General features: G+C 42.0%; 1 protein-coding gene across 4 annotated transcripts; it reads left to right on the top strand.

Moving 5' to 3' along the window:
• The first annotated feature begins 7,470 nt into the window (after window positions 1–7,470).
• GHITM (growth hormone inducible transmembrane protein) lies at window positions 7,471–24,901 on the top strand. 4 transcript variants are annotated; one of them, XM_083440098.1, is made up of 9 exons: window positions 7,471–7,671; window positions 12,132–12,286; window positions 13,830–13,929; window positions 16,110–16,221; window positions 17,864–18,005; window positions 19,221–19,329; window positions 21,808–21,996; window positions 22,443–22,620; window positions 23,662–24,901. In XM_083440098.1, the coding sequence occupies exons 2-9, from the start codon at window positions 12,161–12,163 to the stop codon at window positions 23,747–23,749; spliced, it is 1,044 nt and encodes a 347-aa protein (XP_083296224.1). In that variant the 5' UTR covers window positions 7,471–7,671; window positions 12,132–12,160; the 3' UTR covers window positions 23,750–24,901. The 4 variants fall into 4 exon arrangements, with proteins under 4 accessions (XP_083296224.1, XP_083296227.1, XP_083296225.1 ...); XM_083440101.1 differs by having other exon boundaries at window positions 7,521–7,680; XM_083440099.1 differs by having other exon boundaries at window positions 7,610–7,784.
• The last annotated feature ends 1,032 nt before the right edge of the window (window positions 24,902–25,933 follow it).

Here is a 25,933-nt window from a genome sequence, read left to right as displayed (position 1 = left end):
AGAAAGCACAAATAGCAATTTCAAAAACAAGTCCCGGGTTTTATTTCCCAAGAAACACTGTTCCTGGTTGCTGAGGAAAGTGTGCATTGATTGTATATTTAAGGGGAAATGAATATCAGTTACATACATGCTAAAGTGAGATGCGTCTTCGGATGTTCATGAACTACAGCTCCCATTATCCCTGACCATTGGCCATGCTAGCCGGGGCTGATGGGAGTTGGAGTCCAACAATTTTCATTCCTAGAAAATCTATGACTGCCAAAAGCTTCAATCAATTCAGTTTAATGGTATTTATTAATAGGAACACTGTGAGGATCGAATGCTCCTGTGGCCTCCTGGCTTGTTGACAGTACAGTCACACCTAGGAAGTCGAACGGAATCTGTTTCAGAAGTCTGTTCGACTTTCAAAACATACGGAAACCAAGGCACAGCTTCTGACTGGCTGCAGGAAGCTCCTGCAGCCAATCAGAAGCTGTGGAAGCCATGTCGGATGTTCAGGTTCCAAAGAACATTCGCAAACCACAACACTCACTTCCAGGTTTTCGGGAGCCAAAACGTTTGACTCACAAGGCATTTGGGATCCAAGGTACGACTATATGCAGGAAAAAGTTTCTTTGGTATCACAGGCATCATTGGTAGATTAATATTTCCATAAGGGTGAAAGTAAATGTTAACGTTTTAACATTTTAAGAGTACGAGAAGGGTTTTGCTAGCACTATCACCATCCTCCAAAGACGTGGACCTATTTCTTTCCTCTGACAAATGCTTCTGCAAGTTTTCAGCATGGCTCGGCTTCAACTGGCGCAAAACTAGTTGAAAAGGATGCCTGATGGCATGTGCCTGTGACATCATCAACACCTTTCCCCTCAGTAGTGAAGGAGGTTTGCAAACTTTCTTTTAAAAGGTTAATGAATCTAGAGGAAACAAGTGTAAGCATGGATTTATATTGGCATGAACACATCTATCCTTAGTAAACAAAGCAGACGAATGCATGTGGAGTAGGCAAGATGAAGCCATTTGATTTCATATCTGTGGTACAAGTTAGAATCGTAGAATTGTGGAGAGGCAGGACTGAGATGTGGAGATATGCTTCAGAGATCCAGACTGTGGGGAGCTCTGAGAAATTAATAACTATAATTTGGACTATAATTCGGTCTTTTTGTTTTAGTTTTTTATTTTGATTGGAGTATTATGATTGGATATATTAATTGGATGTTTTTTATTGGAAAATCAATAAAAATGTTTTTTTAAAAAAAAGAATTGTAGAATTGTAGAGTTGGAAGGGACGCCAAGCATCATCTGCTCCAACTCCTTGCAATGCAGCAATCTTCTTTGTCCAATGTGGGGCTCAAACCCACAGCCCTGAGATTCAGAGTCTCATGCTCTGCAGACTGAGCTATCTGCTGTTGAAGTACAACATCTCCTCGTTCTGCAGTTCCTTAAATTTATTTTTAATATCTTCTGCATAGCCAAATTAACTAAATTAAGTTTTCTTTTCTCTTCTCCTCTGGAAAAGGAGCGAAGGGGGGCAGAATGCCTCTAGACATGTGCAGAGTGCCTTACCTTTGTAAGGAGAGCCAATGGTGAAAATGGTGTCAAACGGTGCCTCTGAACATGTACAGCTCTTTTTCGCAAAAACCTAAAAAGAAACAAACAAGCCAGAACCCACAGATATAGAGATTGCCTCTGAGCTTGTTGCAGCTAGAGGGTTGCATTGAAAAAGGCATCTTATTCAAAACAGATAAATTGCAGTTCGGAAAAAAACAGCTACATGCAAACACCTTTTTCTTGCTTTATAGTATCGGCAACTGGCCAATACGCCACTGTCTGGTTGTGAAAAATAGAACACACATAGTTGTGGTTAGTACATTTTATGAGCGGAACAAAATTACTTTTCTTATGCAAGTGTAACTCTCTTTCTAAGCTGAGCACCGTTAAGGATAAGTTCAAATTTTACATTTCTGCTGGAGTTGGAAATCCATAATCCTTTGGAGATCCACAAGATTCTCATCCCTGTTTTTTAATCTGCTCCAGATGTTTCCTAGCAGCAGTTATTGGGCAGTCTGGTTTGTAAAATCTGCTGTTGAAGCACAAAAGCAGAGGAAAATGTTCTACTTCTCCCTCCGGCAGAGGGTGCTTCTCCCGATGGAAAGTGAGAAAGGTCATGCCTCTGCAAGGAGCCAGCGGCTGCTGGTGCATGCAGAGGGAATGTCAGAGAAGCTTTGCTCAATCAGGCGAAAGGCCCATCTAGCCCAGCAGAACTTGAGTTGCAATGATGCTCTGCCTGCTCTCGGACCAAGAAAGCAGCAACACAAGAGGTGCTGCTTCTTATCTGGCAGGTTCTCCTCTGAGTAAGAGTTGTTTGCTGTTCGGAAGGGTTCCTCGCAAAATGGGGAGCACCTTGCATGGCCAATGTGAAGCCGGGAGAGAGAAGAGAGTCCCAAAAGATCACTGGGGAATTATAAGGTGGTAAAAGGATTTGGGGAAATGATATATAATGAGTTGAAAATAAATGTTTAAAATAACCTTTGTTAAAAAACAAACAAACCTGAAGCCTTCCTTTTAGGATTTCTAGGTACCGAAATCCCAAAGGAGCAGAAAAAACTATTTATGTATGCGACCACGGCTACACAGATGTTACTGGCCCAGAGATGGAAAGAAGATAAAGTTCCTACCAGAAAAGAATGGCAGATGAAGTTGATGGACTATGCTGAAATTGCTAAAATGTCCTGGAGAATCAGAAATTAGGAAGACCAAATTTTTAATAAGGAATGGGGAAAATTTCTAACTTATCATAAAGACCATTGTAAACAGTTCAAATAGTTAGTAGGATTGGAATATCACTTGTGGTTTAAAGTTGAATTCTGGACATAATGGAAGAGGTAAAGGGTTTGGATTATCATAAAAGATGTGGGAGGAACTGATTAATAATAGGACCCACAAAGGGGAGGATGGAAGTCCAGGAGAGTCCTTGGAATCTTGTTTTGATGATTTATGTTTGATATATCTCTGTAAAACTTTAAGTTGAAAAACCAAATATTTGTGTGTGTTTTTAAGGAAGATCACAGGGGAGGTAAAGGAAAGCTATTGGGTCATCTCTGCCACAACGAATCACACAAAAGGCAGAGGGCCTTTTCGGGAGTCGAGCCCACCCTGTGGAACGCCCTCCCAAGAGATGTCAAACAACTTTGTGATTTTCAAAAGACATCTAAAGGCAGGGATGTTTTTAGCGTGTGATGTTGTATTGTGTTTTTACTGTTCTTTTGTTGGGAGCCACCCAGATTGGCTGAGGCAACCCAGTCAGACGGGTGGCATAAAAATAAAAACTTAGCCCAACAATGGAAAGTGAGTTAGATCCCACATAAGGAAGACTGGCAACTTAAGATGATAGAATATGCGGAAATTATAGGTTTGATGTCTAGCTTAAGAGAACAAGTAGGACATGCATTTAAAGAGGAATGGAAAACTTTTGCCGCATATATGGAGAATAGCTACGCATTGTTGAAAACACTGGCAGCAGTAAGATAAATTTGGCTGTTTGATTAATATTTCAGTGATGTAGGTTTCGAGAACTGACCAAAATGGTTATAGTAAAATATGCAGGAATGATATAGACAACTAAAATGGAAGGGGAAGGAGGGAAGTCATTGATTATATGGTGTTATGTAAAATGTTTGTTTTGAGATGTTAAACTGGAAACTTAATAAAAACTATTCAAAAAATATATACAAATAAAAACTTGCTGCTGCTGCTGTTGTTATTTGGGAATCTGTCTGTCAGACCCATTTTAAGATGGAGCACCTTGCCTCCCACCCCATCCCAAAAACATAGTTTCACTCATAAAGAAGCAGGTACCCACAGGTCCATTTAAAACATGTACATACACAGAAAGAGAATTATTAAGCAAAGTGGACCAGGGTGGCACCAGGTGATTCCTATGTTCCCTAAGTACGCCATTGAATTCCCCCAGCTGAAATTTGAGAGCGGCTATGTTTTAAACCGCTCTGTCGTGAGATGGGGAACCGGGGCAATCCTGAAGGGCTCGGTCTTTTTAATAGAAAACTCTTTTCCCTTTCCCATTTGTGAGATACAGCGATGGCAATAGATACTGCTATTGTCTCCTCAAATCCCCACACTCCTTTATTTATTATCTAGCCTAAAATAGGAGCCGAGTTTCTTATTAAATGGGCTCTGATAATATACATGGCAGCAATAGATAAATCCCCAAATCTTGTGCAATATGCCAGCAGAGGCATCTGGAATGCTAAAGAGTCAGCCGGGCTCCAGAATGTGACACTTCTTTTTTTGGTATCTCCCCGCCACCCTGCGCTTCTGATCTCATTTAAAAACTTCAGCGAGCCAGCTTGCTCCAAGGAGAAATTGTGCTAAGCACAGACTCATTTATTTTCTGCTGATGAACACAGCCGTGTGAACAATTGATAAAGTTGTCGGTTTGGTTTGTTTTTTTCTGCAGAGGGAACCAACTGGCGCGCCAGAGTTGTAAGCTTGCATTTCAAACTTCATAACTACCCTATCTGTTAATGCAATTATGGGGTTGTTTGCTGCTCTCGTGGCTCCAGCATTTGGGTACATTTAAATATATTTTGTCGGTTTTTTCTCAAGTTTTATGGTTTAAATACAACAAATAACAGGGTCACTTACTGTATTTCAAAATTAATAATTCTAGTCCAACAGAGGGCCTTTATGGTAGCCTGACTGAACGTTTTTCCTCAGCTTTTTAAAAAAATATCTTTATTAAAGATTTCTTAATTTACAAAAATACATGCATTGTCTCTCTTTTCAAGTTGTGGTTTGTCAAGGGCAGGTATTTAAACATCCCCAGAAATGATAGACATTGCAAGTATTCTTTGAATGTGCCAGACACAGTAGAACATATCATTTTCTGCTGTCCATTGCACAACCAGCTACACAAAGGTGTGCTATCCCCTATTTTGGGTAGTCTAAAACCACAACACAATGAAAATATCAATTTATCTGTTTTGAATAAGATGCCTTTTTCAATGCAACCCTCTAGCTGCAACAAGCTCAGAGGCAATCTCTATATCTGTGGGTTCTGGCTTGTTTGTTTCTTTTTAGTTTTTTGCGAAAAAGAGCTGCACGTGTTCAGAGGCACCGTTTGGCACCATTTTCACCATTGGCTCTCCTTACAAAGGGAAGGCACTCTGCACATGTCTAGAGGCATTCTGCCCCCCTTCGCTCCTTTTCCAGAGGAGAAGAGAAAAGAAAACTTAATTTAGTTAATTTGGCTATGCAGAAGATATTAAAAATAAATTTAAGGAACTGCAGAAAGAGGGGGAAGGAAGCCAAGTTTTTAAATGTCAAAATGATTGCAAAATTAGAGAAATGTACAAAATTAGTGAAATGTGTAAACTTGAAAAAGTATTTTTAAAAAACCAAAGTCGGAAATCTGGGATGTATGCTCAGAGGCACTTGAATTCCATAGGCTCATTTTCCTTTAAATACAGCAGATTTCCTATAAGCGCTGTCCCTCTTTATCCAGTTTCCTGCTTTGATGGAAGTTGGTGAAGATGCTGCTTTTGGAACATGGGTCTAAAATTGACAGCATGTTATGGTTTAACCATCTGTTACGGTAAAATCTGGGTGCGAGGCTGCTCTGCCACCCAGCTCGTCAGACTAAGTCCGCGGGTCCCTGCGGAGGAAAATGAGTTCAGCCGGAGACAGGAGCGAACTGCAGAAGATCCATGTTTATTGTGCAACATGTTCAAGGTGAGATTGAACAGCGAGAAAGGGGTGACATGAACTTTTGAAACTTCCCTCCATGTCCCAGAATACAGTGCAAAATACATCCCAGTTACATCATGAATACATTAAGAAGAGGTTGGGTTACACAGATTACATCATGAATACATTAAGAAGAGGTTGGGTTACACAGGATTAACATATGGAGGAGGGAGGGGGGAATATGCAGAGCTGGAGATATGCGCAGATAAGCACATCCTGAGTACTGGTGATGAGAAGACAATGGTCCATGTATGCATAGTCTGCCACCTGGCATTGCCCATGGGAAGGCTTGGCAGAGTGATTTGACAGGATTAGGGTCTTGACACCTTGCTTGAGGGATTATGGAGGACAGGGAAGGTGTCATGGAGTCCTAGAGAAATTGAGCAAATTGGCACGTTGATTTTCTATGAATTTTATAGATTTTAGTCCCTTTTGACATTGACAATTGGAAATAAATGGATATATTGTAGTGAAGAAGGAGGTGAAGAAGACATGCCCCCCCTTCCGTATCAAAAGAAAATTGTGTGAAAATGTTATATAGATGGAGCCTGAATCCCCGCGACGGGGTGAGCTCCCATTGTTCGGTCCCAGCTCTTGCCCACCTAGCAGTTCGAAAGCACGTCAAAGTGCAAGTAAATAAATAGGAACCGCTCTGGCGGGAAGGTAAACGGCGTTTCCATGAGCTGCTCTGGTTTCTCCAGAAGCGGCTTAGTCATGCTGGCCACATGACCCGGAAAAACTGTCTGTGGACAAACGTCAGCTCCCTCGGCCTATAGAGTGAGATGAGCACGCAACCCCAGAGTTGTCCATGGCTGGACCTAACGATCAGAGGGTACCTTTACCTTTACTAAACCCCTAGCAGATTGGCAAAAATGTACAAATCCAAATCGCTTAAGTGTCGGAAATGTAAAGAGAAAGAAGGCATCCTTTTCCATATGCAGTGGTCTTGCAATAAGGTTAAAGCTTATTGGGAAATGATATATAATGAAGTGAAAAAGATGTTTAAGATAACATTTGGGTTTTTTAAAAAAAACAACCAGAAGCTTTTGTCTTGGGGATTATAGGATCGGAATTACCTAAACAATATAGAAATGTATGTACGTATGCAGCTACTGCCACAAAAACAAAGAAGAAGTCTCAACAAGAGAGGAATGGGCTATACAGAAATGGCAAAACTTGCTGAAAAAAGAAGAAATTAAGACTTTTTAATAAGGGATGGAAATCGTCTGTTGTATATTTATAAATAAATTGCAAACAAATTAGCTGGATTATTGCAGAAGCTTGCAGTTCTTAAAACATATATGAAGTAGATGAGAAAAGGGATAATTAGAGTTAATTGGGAGATGCCGGGTGGGGGAGGAAAATAAATTCATGGAACCGCAGAGAGAGGGGGAGGGAAGCTGCATTTTTAAAAAAATAAAATAAAATAATTTATGGTTGTTTCATGTTCTCTGTTGAAATGTTTATTTGTTGTAAATATAAATAATAAATGAACTTAAAAAAGATGAAAATCATAAATGAACTTTAAAAAATTCTGCATTTGCTGGTTGTTTGTTTGCACATTTCTTCTCCGCCCTCCCCCCCCTCCCTCCGTAGAAAGCGACCCAGAGCCGCTTGCCCTCATCCAACATGGCGGTCCGCAGCTTCCCATACCCGGAACGAAGATGGATGCCCCCTTCCCTCGCCGCATGACGCACGCTCTAGGCGTTTCCGCGGCGACGGCAGCGGCCTTTCGCCGAGACGTCGGGAAGGGAAGCGTCCTAGTTTGCCCTCAGTCAAAATGGCCGGCCGAGCCTTACGAGGGAGAGGCGGAAAACAGCGCGCGTGAGCAGAGCCGCTCTTCCCAGAAGGCTTTGCGCCGGCGCTGTTTCCCGGTGTTAAACGCGGGGCCAGAGGGGACGGTGGTAGGTGAGTGAGGTCGGAATTCGGCGTGGAATCGGTTTATTTTGGCGGGGGGTGGGGCGGGGCAGCGCTTCCCCCTGTGGCCGTTCTTTGCTCCGGGAGGGGTTCCGTGTTCACAGGTAGGAGAGGGACGGGTGGGAATAGTCCCCATGTGAGGAAGCGAAGATACATGCAGATATTAAATGCGTATACGCAGATATTAGCTCAATGGCACTTAGGTTAGGCTCGCCATACTATTCCAAAAAGTAACATTCCACCAGTTGTGGAGGGTTTTTTGTTTGTTTTAGAAACCCACCAAGATTGTCGAGATGATTTTTTAGAAACCTCCAAAATTTTGAAGCTTTATTTTAGGAAACTCACCAAAATTGTCGAGCTTTATTTTGGAAAACCAACAAAATTGTCGAGCATTTTTTTTTTTTTAGGACTCCACCAAGATTGTGGAGAATATTTTTTTTCATTTTTTAAGGAAACCCACCAAGATTGTGGAGCTTAATTTTTTTTTTTTAGAAACTGCCAAAATTGTGAAGCTTTATTTTAGGAAACTCAGCAAAATTGTCGAGCTTTATTTTGGAAAACCAACAAAACTGTCGAGCATTATTATTTTATTTTTTTTAGGAATCCACCAAGATTGTGGAGCATTCCCCCCCCCCATTTTTTTAAGATTGTGGAACGTTTTTTATTAGAAACCACCCAAATTGTGGAGCTTCTTTTAAGAAACCCAACAAAATTGGGGAGTTTTGGGGGGAAACAAACCCAAATTGTTAAGCTTTTGGAGGGAAACTTCCCATCGCATTACCATATAGCTGGGTTTTCCATGACATTTTGCCACTTCGGCAAAATCCCCCCCCCCCCCCACACACACACCATTTTTACACCACAAAACCAGGACATGTCAGGAATTTTCCTGACGCAGGGCAAGCCTAGCCTAAGTTATGGGAGCAACAACAGAATGTCTAGGCTCTCTTTTTTAATAAGAATAATACAAAGCTGAAAATGAATGAACTGCAGCTAAAATATTATGTTCATTTTTCACTTGGTCTGGTCCTTCCCCTGCCCATCCCCCTAATATTCTTAAGAGGGTCACTTCTCTAGTCTTCAGAGAGAAGCTGGAAGTGGAGAGGCAGGAAAAGGTCATTTTTTCCTCCCACTTTGCAGTTTTAATCTGAAATCTTAGGCGCAGTACTGCGCCCAGAGCTCAGAAACTGCTTGCGCTAATGAAATTCCCTATCGCAAAATGCGCCTAGTACAGTGGGAGTTTCGAACACTGCTCCAAGCCCATGTAGGACAGCAACTGAAAGAATAAAAGTGACTGGTTCTGCTAAGAAATTGCCCGTTCTTGCTGATTCTTTGCATTTGGTACATTTAGCGACTATCATTGATCTGTGGGGACACCACAGAATTAATGTTATTTTGGTTGAAAGTTGCAGCATCAATCTCTATTCCTCTATTTTGAGGATTACAAGGCTTGGTGGGCGTCCTTGTATGCACGCATGTCTTTCTCCTTATTACATCATACAGCCTTGACTCAGCATTTACTTGATGTTAGATAAAACATGGTTACTGTGTTCCCTTCATCTGTAGCTGCTCCCTCTTGTTTTTAGAAGGTCTTAACTAGGGCTGCCGTATTTCAAAAAGTAAAAACCAGGACATCTTAAAAGTTTCCTTTTTTTTTTTTTAAGGAAACCACCAAAATTGTTGAACAACAAAAGTTGTTGACAAACCTAGAGTTGCCATATCTCCAAAAGTGAAACTCAGGACAGTTATTGAGCTTGTTTTTGTTTTTGAAGGGAACTAACAACTATCAGCTTTTTTTGTAAAAGTTACAAGAATTTTGGGGGTTTTGGAGCTTTTAAAAAGCATTTTCAGCACAATTTTGCTGGTTTTCCAGGACATTTGCCCGATTTCCAAAAAATAATCCAGGATGCCATTTTCGGAAGCAAATTCCAAATTCCAGTTTCTGTGATATATTTCTTATACATACGTGAGCCTTTCAAAATGTGTATCTACACTACAGTCCTATGTATTACTACTCAGAAGTAAGTACAGTTTGTAACCAAAATGAAGCTTTTCTGCTCAGTACTGACTGCCAGAGGCTCAGACGTATAATAGATTCAAAACCCACTGAACAGTTTTTCATAGCAAATACAGACTGTGGTATTGTTCACTTAACAGTGCACCATGAAAATGCATATTATTACCCCTCCTTCCCCTTGTTTAGTTCCTTAGAAATTATTTCATGGGTCTTATTCACAGGACTTATTTTATCTAACTTGTGGTTGCTAAACAGCCACAATTTCTTTCCCATTTCTTTTCCTTTCTCTTCACAAGATTTGTTTTATTTTTTAAAAAATCTGCTAAATTCTAAAAACCTTGGGTAAGAAGAAAATTATCATCATGTGTCTGATTTTTTCTGATTTCTCCAGTTTAAGGCTAAATTAGCAACCCAGTTTGTGACTTAAGCTGTTCCCCGGATAGTTTTTTTGTTTATGGTGAAAGTTAAATATTTCTTTAATTTTTGTGGCTTAGCCTCAAGGGATCAGTAGCAACCATGTAACAGGTTTAAAGTGGATGGGAAGTATTAGTGACACAGCTCTGCAATCCTTGCCACTTTTATTTGGCTGTCATTTAAATTACAGCCTCTTAAACAGCTTACTGGGTTGGTGTGTGTTTTGCCCGGGACACAAAAAGTCTTTACTTGCTTGAAGCTTTTGGAAAGGTTCAAAACTGTATTCACCACATTCCAACAAACCCCTTTGGTTCTTGTATTCTACTGACCCTGTTCTGTTTCAGGGGATCAGCCACTTGCAAGTCTGTCTATATGACCACATTTTAAATTTCAGAGAGGTTGTGTATATTTTCATTAATGAGTATTTCTTCCCACGTGCTTCTGATTGAGAATAACAACATGGAAAAACGACATAAAGGGGCAAAGCGAGGATCATATTTACTCCAGTTTGCCTAGCTTCTCTTTTCTTCTTTCGGCCTTTCCAACTCTGTCCCTTGGAAAGTCTGGGTGAAAAGAGAGTAGTCTTGCCTCTGCTTAGCTTAAACTAGGAATAACAAAATAAAGTCTTTCCTTTATTCCTTGTAGATGAGAGATGTAGAAGCTGTGGCCCTCTGTTATTGGACGACAACCCCCCCCCCATCATACCCAGTGAGAATCCTAAATCTGGAGGGCCAAAGAGTTGCTTATCCCTCTCCTAAATGTGCCTTTCCACTTTAAAATTTCACAGCAGCAAATGTAACTGAAATTTAGCTTGCACTATTCTGAGGGCAGATTATCAGGCTGTGGAATCCCTAAGAGATGGTGGCATCACAATGGTTTGAATTCTACTCTGCTGCTGGGATCCTCTCCCTTTCCAGCTCTCCATAAAAACACAGCAAGCAGAACTGCAAGGAGGAGAAGTTCAGCTGCTGGGGATAATGTCGTCAGCAGCTGGACATGACCAGGGTGGCAAATGAAACCTTTTGGGAAAGCTCCCCTTGCCTTGAAGTCACCATCTTCCAGCTCCTGCCTTGCAGCAACAACTTCCAGAGAAACACTGTAGTATACCTTTTTTAAATGTTGCCATTTTAAAGACTCCAAAGGAAGAGAGAGGATAATCTCTTTTGAAGCCCCCTTCCCAGCAACTGAGTTGAACACATTCAAAAGTAGCAGAGTAAACTTTATTTTCCCCACACAAACACACACACACACACACACAAAGCTGCTTCTACTCAAGGCAGTCTGCTGTCCTAATTTAATTTTCAGTACTAACTTTTATCGAAGTTTGACTCTTCTCATTCATAAAGGGGAATGGGCTGTAGCACATTGTTTGTGCCCATGCTTTACATTTTCATGCATGTCTTGATGCGGGTGGCGTTGTGGTCTAAACCACAGAGCCTCTTGGGCTTGCCGATCAGAGGGTTGGCCTTTCGAATACCTGTGACGGGGTGAGCTCCCGTTGCTCTGTCCCAGCTCCTGCCAACCTAGCAGTTCGAAAGCACACCAGTGCAAGTAGATAAATAGGTACCACTGTGGCAGGAAGGTAAATAGCGTTTCCTTGCCCTCTGGTTTCTGTCACAGTGTTCCGTGTGCCAGAAGCAGTTTAGTCCTGCTGGCCACATGACCTGGAAAGCTGTCTATAGACAAACGCCAAATCCCTCGGCCTGAAAGCGAGATAAACACCGCAACCCCATAGTCTCCTTTGACTGGACTTAACCGTCCAGGGGTCCTTTACCTTTACCTTACCTGTGTCTTGAATCCTTGGGATCTCCAGGTAAAAATGTGCTGGACCTTGAAGAGCTGCTTCCAGCCAGAGTAGACCCTATTGGGTTCAACAGTTAAGTGGAGAGATGATTTGAAGCAGCTTCCTATATCCGCTTTCTTTTATATAGTGATGTTTGCAATTATTGTTTTTTGGCTCCATGCTGTGCTTTGCAGTGCAGTTGCTGTTATGTAACTCTCTTTCATGTTGTTGTTACAGGTAAAATTTTGCCATTGACGACCACGGCCATGTTGGCAGCAAGGTTGGTGTGCCTTCGGGCTCTCCCTTGCCTACGGCCTGCACACCTTCAGGCTTCACCTGCACTGAGAAATTCCTCTCTAAAGACACAGCATTGGCTCTTGCAGCCTTCTAAGGTAGGTGTCTCTTTGGAATCTTATACTAATTTTGAGATTTCTCTTTTAAAAACAGTTTATGTGCAAGTTAATACATTCAGTACATGAATTAAAGTAGCCTATTTTTTTCTTTCTTAAAACCATACGGATCTGCTTAATCCTTGGAAGACTTTCATGTGAACAGAAAACCATAACTTTCTTTTACATTTGGACCGTTTCTGTTTAATAGCTCTAGCCCTGCAGAGTATGGGTCACGGTCAAGGCAGCACAACTTGACATGTTCATGCAGCTGCATCAAAGCCAGCCCAAAATCTGGCTTTGCACGCACACACATCCCACAACTATCTTCATGGGCCCCACTTCTTAGTGGTATGCTCCAATGTGGAATTTATTTACTTACTTTAATAGATTCCTGCCTGCCATTTACTTTAAGGTCCCAGCGCGAGTTACTACCATAAAGTATACAATTACTGTATATAAAACAAAATGGTTGTAAACATAAAAGAGGAATCGTGTAAAAACAGCACCATATGAAACAGACCCAGAATTAAAAACAAAGCAAACATTTAGCAATTCCACATATAAAAACAGCTTTAAATAGTTACAGTACAGATGCAGAGTGGGAGAAAAGCTTGTTGAAAGAGGGTGGTCTTCTGTAGATGCTGAAGGGACAGCAGAGGTGGTGCTGGTCTGATATTCTGATTCCTACCCTGTAAAATAGAGCTGTCAATAAGATTGTATCTACAGAGCATCCTCTCATGCAGAGCACAGTGATGGAGCAGGTTTAGGAATTTATGTGCCAGTACTAGCACATTAAACGTAGCATGTTAGCTCATTTTCAGCCAGTGCAATTCTTTCAGCAGTAGCGTAACATTGTCTGCCCCAGTGAGTAGTTATGTTCCTGCATTTTGCACTAACTTCAGCTTCTGGGCCAATGTCAAGGGTGGCCTCACATGGAGCCCGTTGCAGTAATGCAATCTGGAGGCTACAAACATATGGACAATGGTGGTCAGACTATCCCAGTCCAGAAACAGACAAATCTGTCTTACCAGCTGAAGCTGATAAAAGACACTCCTAGCCATGGAGGTCATATGGATGCTTACAGAATACAGGAGCATCCCTCATACCAGGTACATGCTCCTTCAAGGGGAATACAATCCTGTCCCAAGCAGTCAGTGGTCCAGTTTTCCGGATTGAGGAACCACCCACCCACAAGGCCTCTTGTTTTGCCGGATTCATAGTTTGTTGGTCCTCTTTTAGCCCATCATGGAGTCCATGCCCCTATCCACGGTTTGAACGGCCTCTCCTGATACATACATTATGCATGTGAATGACCCAGTTGAGTAAGTTTCGCATGTCACATTGATATTTCTCCAAACTGGGAGATGATTGTGTGATACATGGTTAGACTCCAGCTATCTTTCCCCATTGTTCAACTCCTCCTAATTTGATCTTTGTTGTGCCGTATGCTGTTTCTCCAGATTAACTGGAGGCATATTTATAATCTGTTCCCTTGACAGCAATCTAGATTCTGTCTTTCTTTCCTTACCTTTTGTTGTAACAGGGATATGCCTCCAAAGCCAGGTTTGGTGTACGCAGGGGGAGAACTGGTGAAGAAATTAAGGAAGCGGCTTTTGAACCATCAATGGAGAAAGTGTTAAAAGGTACCTGTATATCTCTCTCAGATTTCACTTACTGTGGTTGACAAATGAGAGGCAAAGCAACACTCAAAAGTAGTGTGGAGGCAAATCGATGCCTTTCTGTATTTTTACTTTTCGGCTTTAATTTTTAAAAGTTTTAAAAAGAGCCATGATACAGATAAAGCATATAAAAGCACAATTGCCAATTTTTAAATTGATTTATTTCAAAACTGATATAATGAATATCTCTTAAACTTGATTTGTGATCCTCTTGCAAACTGGTTTATTTGTTGCATTTACATAGGGTGATATCTAGCTAAGGTCCCAGTTACACTAATACGTTTAAAGCAGTATCATATCATTTTAAGCAGTTATGGCTTCCCCCAAAGAATGCTGGAAACTGTTGTTTGTTAAGTGTGCTGACAGTTGTTAAGAGATCCCTATTCCCCTCACACAGCTATAGTTCCCAGGTTAAACCTCTCTGGAAACTGTAGCTCTGTGAGCGGATTAAGAGTCTTCTAACAACTCTTAGCAACTATAACGAACTACAGTTCCCAGGATTCTTTGGGAGAACCCATGCTTAAAGTGACATGATACTGCTTTAAATGGGGCCCAAGTCACACAGTGTCAGTGGATTTAAGTCTGAGTGCAACTTGGTTGAATATCACTCATAGTAACTTTGTGCCAATAAACGTCTGACAGTTTATGTTACAATAAAAAAAATGAAAACGATAAGATGGCAGAGGAAGTGATCTCCACAACCTCTTCCTCTCTCCTTCCATTCAGGACACAGGTCTTTTAAGTATCCCCAGGCAAAATTGGAGAGGGACTGTCCTAAGATTGGCTTATAGACTGGCTGCTTTGTACAATAGAAAAAAAGACTCCAGGCAAGCATTATAGATAACACACATAGCATATGTATGATTGAGAGCTTTCTGATGGATTCGGGACTCAGTGCCAGGTTCCTGAATACACCATCCTGCCTCTCAGCTCGATTCATCCATTGATCCCTCTGGGAGATCATGTACTCCAGTTTTATGTCCTATAGCTACCTGAGCTCTGCAGTACATTCATTTCTTAAACCACGAATATATAAATACAATTTCACCAGCTAAACCACATTTATTTTATATCGCATGGCAAAACACTGTTTTGGACATTTGACTTTCAAATAAGTGATCTTGCCTGAGTCCTCACATCAGAATTCCCACCTCCTCTTGCCTCTGCCTAGATATAATTATATGAAACAACAGACATGCGGGATGAATGATTATAGGTTTTGGAATACATTGCAAAGCAGTATGAGCTAATTGTCATAGTAGCCTATTAGTATGCATGGTGGTTCTGAACTGCATGGGTAACGTGCTTTAAAGCAATTCCTCTTTGTCAAAATCTCGGAACAGCCTTGTGGCTTGCGGATAATTGCCATTTTATTGCAGCTCTATTAAAATAGTCCTTGGTTTCCTTGTTTTTAGAAGTTTACAATGCAATCCAGATCCCCTTGCAAAGGACTGTTAGATTTGGGCTGTCTCACCAACCAGCCCCTGTGCAGGTGGGATCCCTGCTGATGGCAGCTGGCAGCAAGCTCCATAATGTGAGGTTCTGAGGGCAGGGTAGGGCCAGGGCTGAGCTACCCTGAGATCTGTCAGATCCTGAGCCAGTTTCACTGCCTTTTCATGATGGCATCAGGTCCCATTGCTCCAGGTTGGCATGGCAGTCTTTCTCCACCCTGACTGCTGGGCAGCTGAGCTACAGATGCAGTGATGGTTCTTGCAGCCAAGGTTTGGATTGCACCATTAATTGTATGAAACTTTTGCCCTTCTAAACAATTGGTAGTGAACTCTGTATGCGTGGCAAAAGATTAAAGGCATAAAGTAAACAAGATGCATGGCAGTTCTCTCAGTTCTGTGGCCATAAGTACATAGTGGAGAGCTAGAAACTTCAATGTTCATTCAAGAAGAATAAAAATGAAATCTTCTAAAGTTGATGTTAAAGAATCATCACTTCGACACTGGTGATCTTTGCTTCTTCCAGTATAAATCATACCAACCCACTCACTCAGTCACTCACTTGTTCAGCTATTCAAACATGTGTATTTCTTAGGAGAAAACTAATTACTTCTGAAATCATAACATTGCATTGGTGTTGCCGCAAAATGGGGAAAATGTTTTATGGGGTAAGCTTAATTTTATTCTCTTTATCAGTTGATCGAATGGGGAGATGGATTGTCGCTGGAGGTGCTGCTATTGGCCTTGGGGCAGTTTGTTACTACGGATTGGGGATGTCCAACGAGATCGGAGCCATTGAAAAGGCCATGTAAGTAAAATACCCAAAATGTGTCGAGTTCTTGTGGTCACAACAAGACAGTTAAAAGCAATTTCAGTGAAATCAATCTATAGTTAGAGCTGTGTTTTTGAAAGTTCACTCTTTCTTTTTCTGAACACAACAAAACCGTGATTAAATGTTTGGTGCTTCTGCTTAGAGAGACTCGGAACCAGAAAGAATCTCTTGATTTGTCATTAATGATTCTGCTAAACCAGTGACCGAAAAGATACAGAAGCTACGGGTTTTGGCTGCAACCCAAACTACCAGTCGGCTGGGCTGGAGGGAGTTTGGATAAGGCAGAAAGGTTTCTCCACCCAGCGCTGTCTAGCTTTACCAGTCAGGATCTTTCAGGGGCAGAGTTCAGCCAGCAAAGGAGCCAGGCAGTCCTGATTTGGCTGGCTTCTGTCCTGTGATGGCAGCAAGCCCGCTTTGAGCCTGGAAACTGGCAGAGTTTCAGCAAGAATCGGGTTACCCAGGCTGAGCCGAAAGGAGGGTTTAGGTGGGGACTAGGGTGGGGAGTGTTTTGCAAAAATATTTTGGTGTCAGCGGTGGCATTTCCCCCCCAGCAAGTTTTTAGGGGTTGGTTGAAAAACGTTAAATCCATAGAGTGAACCCTGGCAGGTTTGGATTATCTATGTGACCACTGTAAGAAAGAAACGTAGCTCATTTTCTGGAAAGGCCTCGTTTGTCCTCAGTGGCACTATCCCATCCATAATGTGACCCCTAAATGACTGAAATCGTTTTAAAATGAAACCAAGAAAAAATGGTGCTCGAATAGCAGTGGAGCAGAGAATCAGTGTTCTGTGGGAAGCAGATTGGGTATAGCAGGGGCAGAAGAAGCCATGCTTTTCCTGCTATGTAGATACATTTAAAGATGCATCTTCTCCAGCCCATCCTAGATGCGAGTCGTTTGTATTCTGTTGGTCTATGCATTTTCCCTCTATTCTGTGTTTAGGATGCAAGGAGGAAGTGTGATATGTGAAACTTCTGTGCTTTTCTGATCGCTATTGGTCTTTTAAATAAATCATAGCTAGCCATTGAAATTTTGGGTTTTGAAGTCAGAAATACAATTGACTAGAACTTTTGGGGAGAAATGGTTACAGCAAAAGAGATAATGGTTCTATTGAAGAGAATTTTCTCACCTTAATCTACCCCCATCCCTACCGCATTTTGGTTCTGGCATGTTGCTATAAAAAAAAAAAAAAATGAGAGAGAAAAATAGGAGGACCTTTTCTTCTCAAAGTTGTTGTTAAAATACCTCTGTATGGGTGCCTTTTTTTGCTAACACACAATGTAAAAGTGAACGAAAATTAATTGCCCAATGGGCAAATGATAAAAAATCAGCTCAGAGATCCAAAACTACTCTGTGGCTAAAGACATGTGGTTGCAGGGAAATGTGGTCTCAGATTCCACACAATGTATTTTTTACTATTACCTTAATAACTAACATGATATCCACAACACATGCTTTATTAAGGGAGCAAAGGGAGTGTCACAAACCCATTACATTGAAAGCCTGGATTGCAAGTATTGAAACAGTTTTTCTTCTGTCAGAGTGCAAACTTGCTGCTTGCCATATTCTTGCCTTCTGTGAAATATTCATATAACTTATGTATATTCTGTCTGTTTCCAGCATCTGGCCGCAGTATGTGAAAGACAGAATCCGTTCCACCTACATGTATTTTGCAGGAAGTGTTGGTTTGACAGCATTGTCTGCTGTTTTAGTTAGCAGATCTCCAGCCCTCATGGGGCTCATGATGAGGGGGTCTTGGCTGGTAAGTTCGGGTTTTTTGGCGTTCTCTATCTAACATTGGTCAGAATGCATCTCTCAAAAGAATTCTTCAACCTCCCGTCGCCTGAGTTAAATTTTCTCATAACCTGTAGGGGCTCTCTAAATCGTGATGAAAAGACCAATAGGTAGGCAGGATTCAATAAAATATCCCATGGTTTTGACCCTATTGGAGTGGTGCTGCTTCTCACAGAGAACCCAGGGAGCTGTAGCATAGGCGTGCTCAGTTAGTCTCCCGCTTGCCAAATGAAAAACATCAAAAGATTTCATGTTGTTTCATGTGTGAGAGACTGATTCTGGAGTGAAGCACTTACAGCCAGGTTTGCACAGAGCCGGGATTAACACAATCCCTCTCACACTGCTTAGTTAACAATGAACACAGGTGGGTTTTCAGTATTGATGCTGAAGTCCTCACAGTGAGGGACAAGTATTGCATGTTTTTTTTGGGGGGGGGGCAGGCGTGTTCTTCCAGAAACAATGAGATCTTATTCCTTCTTGGAATATAATTTATTTTACCAGGGATGGCACTTGGTCGGCAGCAGATCTGTGCTTGCTATAGGTTAATCGCCTATTAACACAGCCCCTTCAAAGCTTATCTTCCTAATTTCTTTAACAGTGTGGTTGGAAATAGACGTGGAGAAACAAGGGACCTAGTTTTACCACATGGCAGTAAATGGAAGAGTTTGCAGTCGCATGCTGAAGCGGTGATGGCATTCCCAACCCCAGTTAGGTGGGAATATGCTCCACTGAATTCTCTGGAATTTATTTCTGAATAGAGATGGATGGGGCTGCAGCATAAGCCTCAAATCTCACTTTTTAAAACGCCCAGTATCTGCCATCTTGCCAAAAAAAAACCTGAAGATCCATTGTGCCCACTAGAGGGAGCCGCTGCTAATTTAGTCAGATATTGCCTTTGTGTGGAAGGTTTCGGCAAGATAATGTGTGACTGAAACACACTGGCTAGGAAGCAAATGTATTGCACAAGTATAGCCATTACCAAAGCAGAATTGGACGAAGCTGCCTGATTAGGACCTTTGTGACACGAGTATAATTTCCTGCCATGTTATCTGGGGAAAGACCCCGAGTGAATATTGCCGTATCATAAGTGAACCTTAGTCAGCTGTAAATTGCTTAGTAAAAAAACAAAAACAAACCCAAAACTATAAAACAATTTGCTAGTAATAACAACAATCTTTTACAGGCAATTGGTGCGACATTTGCTGCAATGATTGGTGCTGGAATGCTGGTTAGATCAATAGATTATGAACAGAGCCCTGTCCCTAAACATCTTGCTTGGATGCTGCATGCAGGTAGGTGGCTTCTGATTTTCCCAAACAATTATTGCTGTTGCTGTTGTTGACCTCAAATGTAAGTTGCATTGAGAATTCCCCTGATCAGCTCCCTGATTTATTTATTGATTCACTGAAGGATGGATAGTTCTCACTTGCAGTCAGAAACATACTTGACAATCCAGCTGATTTGCTGTGGAGCTGTAGAATAGTGCTGAGGGGTGGGTTAAAATACATTTAGAGGGAGGCAATCAAGGTTTATTGTTGTTGTTAGAATGTATATACTGCCCTATACCCAGAAACACTGGCCTTAAAGACACATGCCATCTAGTGTGAAGATATTTAAACATGCAGTGGCCAGGTTCCAAACACCATGCACGCAGTTCCACATCCATATGTGGCAATCTTGGCTTCTCTTGGTGTCATTTCTTTCTGTTCCCCCCCCCCCAAAGCCCTCAGCTCCAAAGGTTGGATCCCTCAAATATAGCACCCCTAGAAGGGCAAGGGATAACTTGCTAGAAGCTGGACAGTCTTCATGCATGGAAGTGGGTTTTAAAAATATATATATATTAAGGAATTTTTGTATTACAAAACATATGTACCTTTCACAGTCTGTCTCTCATCTCCACTTTTAGTTCATAGAGTCTTATTCTCAGTTCATTTACATTTAGGGAGAGACACTTTTGTCCTAGACATCTTGCAGTGGGGGGGGGGGCGGGAGGGGTGTCAGATGGGATCCAGAGCTTCAGTGCACAAAACGCTCCCATGCATTTTGGGGAAACACTTCCATTTAAACTTCCAAAATGCACACAAGTGTTTTGTGCAGCTCTGGATCCCATCTGATAAAATAAACGCTTAAAATCTGCTCCCTTCTCCAAATCTCGGGCACGAACTTCCTGGAGACTTTAAAACAAACCACTGTGTCTCGGATACAGGAATGATGCCGGCTTACCTTTGCAGTGTTGTAATGGTTGCTGAGATAATGTGAAGTGCTTTGAGAACTTAAGAAAAACACTTCGTCGCAGCCTTCTAAGTAACCTCACAAAAGTTAAAAGCCTGCCGAGAAACTAGTAGCCTTTGTTTCCATCCTGGCAAGGGAAAAGAGGAAGCCGCTTGCTCCAAGCCCAGTGCAGGAATGGAAGCTACTACCATTCAGTAGGCCGGAAACTGAGATCTGAAAGCTAGAAGCTGAAATCTGAAAGATAGGGGCTAAATGGTTTTGGTTTTATGATGCCTTCTGCCAATAGGAATGGTGAAGGATGAACAGAGCAGTTGATCCTCCCACCTCTGCCCTGCTGCGTTGCCATGCTGGTTGAGGAAGTTTGTTCTTCCATAGCTAGCACAGAACAAAACAAGCTGGCAGAGCAGTGATGAGGTGTGGAGTCCCTCTCCACTCACCTGTATGGAATTCCTGGTCATCCTTGGCTACCAGATGTGTTGTTATATATCAGTCTATTAAATAATACAGAAATTAAAGCAAGGTTTTTTCTTTTCTTTTTTTAGTCAGCTGTTGGGGTTATTTCATGCCTCTTTGAAAGCACAGAGGGTTTTAGGGTGGTGTTGCATGTTAGCGAATTTAAATCTTCACAGCTTTCGCGTCAGGATTGTTCCCTGTAGTTTCATACTGTTCAGTTCTACAGAATTTTCATGGCATCTAGCATAGACTTGGGTTGTTGTTGAACTCCAATCTGAGGAAGCCTGGGGTGATTTAAAATATTGGCACTTGAGGCCAACATTGCAGCAGGGTCAAAATGTGATTGCCTCATCACCAGTCGGTAGTTAACTAGGTTTGCCGTATTTCAAAAAGTAAAAAACCACCCTGAAAGTTGTTGAGCTTGTTTTAGGAAGACCCCAACATTTTTGAGCTGTTTTTAGGGAAAACCTGAAAGTGTTTTTTCAACCGTGATTTTTCGATTGACGTCTTAAGATGGCTTTGACATCCCAGTAATGTCCGGGAAAATCCAGACATATGACAACCCTAAGTTAACTTGCCGCTTACGTACAGTGGTGCCTCGCAGGACGAAATTAATTCATTCTGCGAGTTTTTTCGTTCTGCGAGTTTTTTCGTCTTGCGAAGCACCCCTGTGTATTGATGGTTTCCCGTAGGAATGCATTGGCGGTTAAAAAAAAAGGTGCAAGACGTTTCATCTTGCGAAGCAAGCCCATAGGGAAATCCGTCTTGCGAAGCAACTCAGAAAACGAAAAACTCTTTCGTCTTGCGAGTTTTTCCTCTTCCGAGGCATTCATCTTGCGAGGTACTACTGTATTCCCATTTATCTAACTTGTATCCCAAACTTACAACACTGATTTGTTTCTAGGGCAGCTGACAGTGTAGTAAAACATAAAAAGTTCGAACTAAAACAGCAACAGGCGATTTAAATAGATGGCAAGTCTAAGCTCCTCTAAGTTCGGTTTGTGTTTGCAGTCCTTAAAAGCCTTGATGTGCCATGTATGCAGTTGAGTAACTGAATTAATATTGGTGCCTCTTTCTTCCCTCAGGTGTCATGGGTGCCGTTGTGGCTCCTCTTACTCTACTGGGTGGCCCCCTGCTCATTCGAGCTGCTTGGTACACAGCAGGAATCGTCGGTGGTCTCTCGACTGTGGCTATGTGCGCACCGAGTGAGAAGTTTCTGAACATGGGAGCGCCACTGGGAGTGGGCTTTGGCCTCGTGCTTGCTTCTTCCCTTGGTCAGTGGATGATGTTGGGTGTAGAGTGTGATTGAGCTGCCTAGAATCAAGCCTGCTTTATGCATTCCTTCTGTTCCTTAACAAATGTGTTCCGAAAATTTGTGTTATGTACATTTCTGCTGGTTGGCCATCTACGTTTCTCGGCATATTAAAAATGTACTGTTTGTAATTAGACCTACTCAGGTTTGTATGTCGCTCTGGCTCTCCCTCCCGCCCCCCAGTGAACTTGTAAAGAGCAAATATCAGACATCTAAAGTTAGAAAAAGGGAGGCTGATTATAAGTAACATATCCTCAGTGTTTTCATGACCAATATCTTATTTAGATAATGCTTTCCATTCAATTGTGCATTTTGCATATGAAAGCACTGTTTGAATGTGGCATAACTGTGTGTGTGTCCCCCAAAATGCATGCTTGGTTCTTGATAGCCTTTGTGTATATCTTCCAGGATCGATGTTCTTTCCTCCTACGACTGCTTTTGGTGCCGGCCTCTATTCCGTCGCTGTTTACGGTGGCTTGATACTTTTCAGCATGTTCCTACTCTATGACACCCAGAAAGTCGTACACCGTGCAGAAACTCAACCGCTGTATGGCGTAGGGATGCAAAAGTATGACCCCATCAACATGTAAGTGCTTCCTCTTGATAAACGTGATGCAAATTCATGAAACATTTAGAGAATCCTAGTCTTCTGGAATACAAGCAAACTGTGTGCATGCTATGTTTAGGTCTGCCTAGAAGTCTATAGTAGTAATAATAATAATAATAATTCCCCAGCCACTCTGGGCAGCTTCCACAGAGATCAAAAATAAACTAACATGTCACACATTAAAAACTTCCCTGAACAGGGCTGCCTTAAGATGCCTTCTGAATGTCAGGTAGTTGTTTATCGCTTTGACATCTGATGGGAGGGCGTTCTACAGGGCGGACGCCACTACCGAGAAGGCCCTTTGCCTGGTTCCCTGTAGCTTTGCTTCTCACAATGAGGGAACCGCCAGACCTTTTAATAAAGGGTGCCTTGTCATTCTTTTCAGTGATTGCTTCTTAGAAGGTTAGGAAGATGAGGAGCAGCTGCACCAGGAGGCCGGGTGCAATAGACAACCTCTGTTTTTCATTAGCTATCACCAGTAAAAACAACCCTTTGTGTTACAGGCTTAGAACAGCTATTACCTAGTTTAAGGAGAGCAATTTCCAGGCCATTCTGCAAGAAAGCTTTGCAAAGACAGTCGTACCTTGGAAGTCGTATGGAATCTGTTCCAGAAGTCTGTTCGACTTCCAAAATATTTGGAAACCAAAGTGCGGCTTTGTATTGGCTGCAGGAAGCTCCTGCAGCCAATTGGAAGCTCCGTTGGACGTTTGGGTTCCAAAACATCTGAGTACCAAAGCGTTTGAGATCCAAGGTACGACTGTACTGGTGGCAGCAAGGAGTATACAAGAGGAGTACAGATGACTGGGGAGGAAGCCATTTGTGGATAGTATTCACTAATATTTGTTTGTATACGCTATTAAGGTCCATGAACTTAGTTTGCTGTGTTTTTGTCTCAAAACCGCGAATGGACTTCAGTTTGAATACCAGGGTGCTGTGCCAAATCATTTGCATCATTCTTTTTTCCTTGCTAGAGGTCAAGGAAAGTTTGTTGAACTAATGGCTGCTTCTCTTGTCTTTCAGGTGTATGGGTATATACATGGATACTCTAAACATCTTCATCAGAGTCGCCACCATGCTTGCTACCGGCAGTGGCAACAGGAGAAAATAGACCGCAACTTCCTTCCTCAGGCCGAACTGATAGCTCACCAAAAACTTTGGCTTGTCTGATTAGCGCATAATATCTCCTAAAACTGCCGCTGGGTTGGAGGCAGCTTTCATGTAGCAGTCAGATATTCCTAGCACTTCCACGTGACCTTTTAAGGTGTTTTCGGAGTAATGTGATTTGGATCTTAACACGAGTGGAAAGTAGATTGCTGCATGCCATTAAATCATTTCTCCCTGATTTGGGAGGGGTTTGGAAATGTGTAAGATGTTTATTTTAAAATATGTAGATTTGTAGCCGGTGTAAGTTTAATTTCCTCCTCTTAAAAGGTGAAGTTGTGGTCTTAACTCCGTATATAGGAGCAGACCCAAAGGGTGCTGCATTTAAACCAAAATTAACATCAAAGGGAGCTGTATTTGGAAGTTATTTGCAACAGATTGTGCTCCGCGGCATACCCTTTGGTGGTAACTGAATGTAACATGCTCCGGACTGATAACAGAAATGGCTAATAAAATAAAATCTCTAAAAGGATATTTGTTAGGATTCTCTTTGCTTTCCCTTGCAGACAATCGGAGAACTTACCAGCAGACTATATTGTATTTGTACTACTGTCACACAAATGCCATCAGCTAAATGTTGCTTCTCTCTGAAGAGATTGTGGAAGCAATGCTGAAGTGTAGGTTAACTCAAGAGTTGCTTTTCGCTATCGCTAACAGCAAGGGTAAAGGAATCAATCTGAGCATTTCTGACCTGCATTTTCCTTCAAAGTCAAACTGGGACACAATTTTAACTTTGAAGCTCGCATCCCTCTCTTCCGGGCTCAAAATGTTACCTATAAACTGGCAGTTTCTTTTGATATTTATCTAAAGACGTGTGGCCTCCTTTACAGAACACTGATTTCTAAAAGATATCTAATTCAAGAGCCACACTTCTGAAAATAATAATATTTTTTTAAAGCTGGGAAAGCAGATGTGTGTGAATTCATTCATCAAACGGAACAGAAGTTATTTTGGAAATTGCTGGACCTCTTTGTTACCGTAGTACTCGTCTGTTATTTTTAAGTATTGTGGCACAGCAATTCAGTAATTTTATTTTCCATCCGCTTTTGCCATTTGTGCTTGTACCAGCTTCTGAAACAATAAAGTCTTCGCTGAGAAATTTATTGGTCTTGTTTTCTGTAAGGTGCTACAGAGATACTTTACTTAAAACTGTACTTTTAAAAACTCTTTTCATGTACTTGAAGGCACTTGAGCAGTTTTCATTTTCCTTCCGAATTTTCCCTTTTTAGGGGAAACTTCACAAAATTGAGTGTTCACAGGTTTAGTAATCTGCCAGCTCCATAGAGCTCTCTTTTCCCTCCACCAGGCATCCATATTTGGGGCTTTTTTTGTTTCCTTGTGTTTTACACCTATAGCCTCAGAGGCTTCTGGATGTTGTTGGGAGGTTGGGGAGCCTTGGGAAGTGGCTAAAACTGTTGGAAGGGGTTTTCCTTGAGATGTTTTTGGAGATGGGTCTTTCTGCAGACCCATTAGAGTCTGGGGACCCTGGGCACTTGTGCAAGGGATCCTGGTATATGCCCTGAATCCAGCAGCAGCGACTCCCTCACCTGCCCAGGTGTAGGGAACCTGAAAAGCTTGCTCCAGCGCTCCCAGAGGTTCTGGATGGAATCTACACACGTATAAAAAATGATGTGAAAATGCTTTATGTTAACGTTTCGAAAAATAAATTGAAATTGCCGTAGCTCACTGTCGCTATCTAGTGTCACGTTTGTATATTGCACCTTACAACACACTTAAAATGTTTTATCTGCTACTGTATAGTTGAGTCCCTGGTACACTGGGAAAAGGTGGAAGGGGGCTAGCGCCCCCCACAGGATGCCACCATTTTGTTCTTGAAGGGCTGGCCTATCTGGGACAGGCTCTTGGCTACCTGCAGCCTTATGTCCGATTCACCTGAAAGTGGTCCCTGGTAGGCCAAAACCGGTGCCAGATAGGCCACGTTTCCAATTACGCCAAAAAATGAGCCCTCAGCGCCCTGACCTGCATGTCACGGTTTTTGCCGAAATTCTGCCGTTGTCCGATTCACTCGAAAACGGCACCAAACACCTGCAAATGGCCCCCTGCAACTTTGGGTGGTGGAAACACCACATTTTATGGTAGGCCAAAAAAAAGGCCTCGGCACCCTGACCTG

The sequence above is a fragment of the Podarcis tiliguerta genome (assembly GCF_965153285.1).
Source record: "Podarcis tiliguerta genome assembly, chromosome: 5".
NCBI lineage: Eukaryota > Metazoa > Chordata > Lepidosauria > Squamata > Lacertidae > Podarcis > Podarcis tiliguerta.
This window is presented reverse-complemented; position numbering and strand designations above follow the sequence as displayed.

Coding starts and splice junctions, on each gene's coding strand:
- GHITM (XM_083440098.1), top strand. CDS start 12,161: ATGTTGGCAGCAAGGTTGGTGTGCCTTCGGGCTCTCCCTTGCCTACGG. Junction 21,997..22,442: donor CGTGCTTGCTTCTTCCCTTG/GTCAGTGGATGA, acceptor TATATCTTCCAG/GATCGATGTTCTTTCCTCCT. Junction 22,621..23,661: donor AAGTATGACCCCATCAACAT/GTAAGTGCTTCC, acceptor CTTGTCTTTCAG/GTGTATGGGTATATACATGG.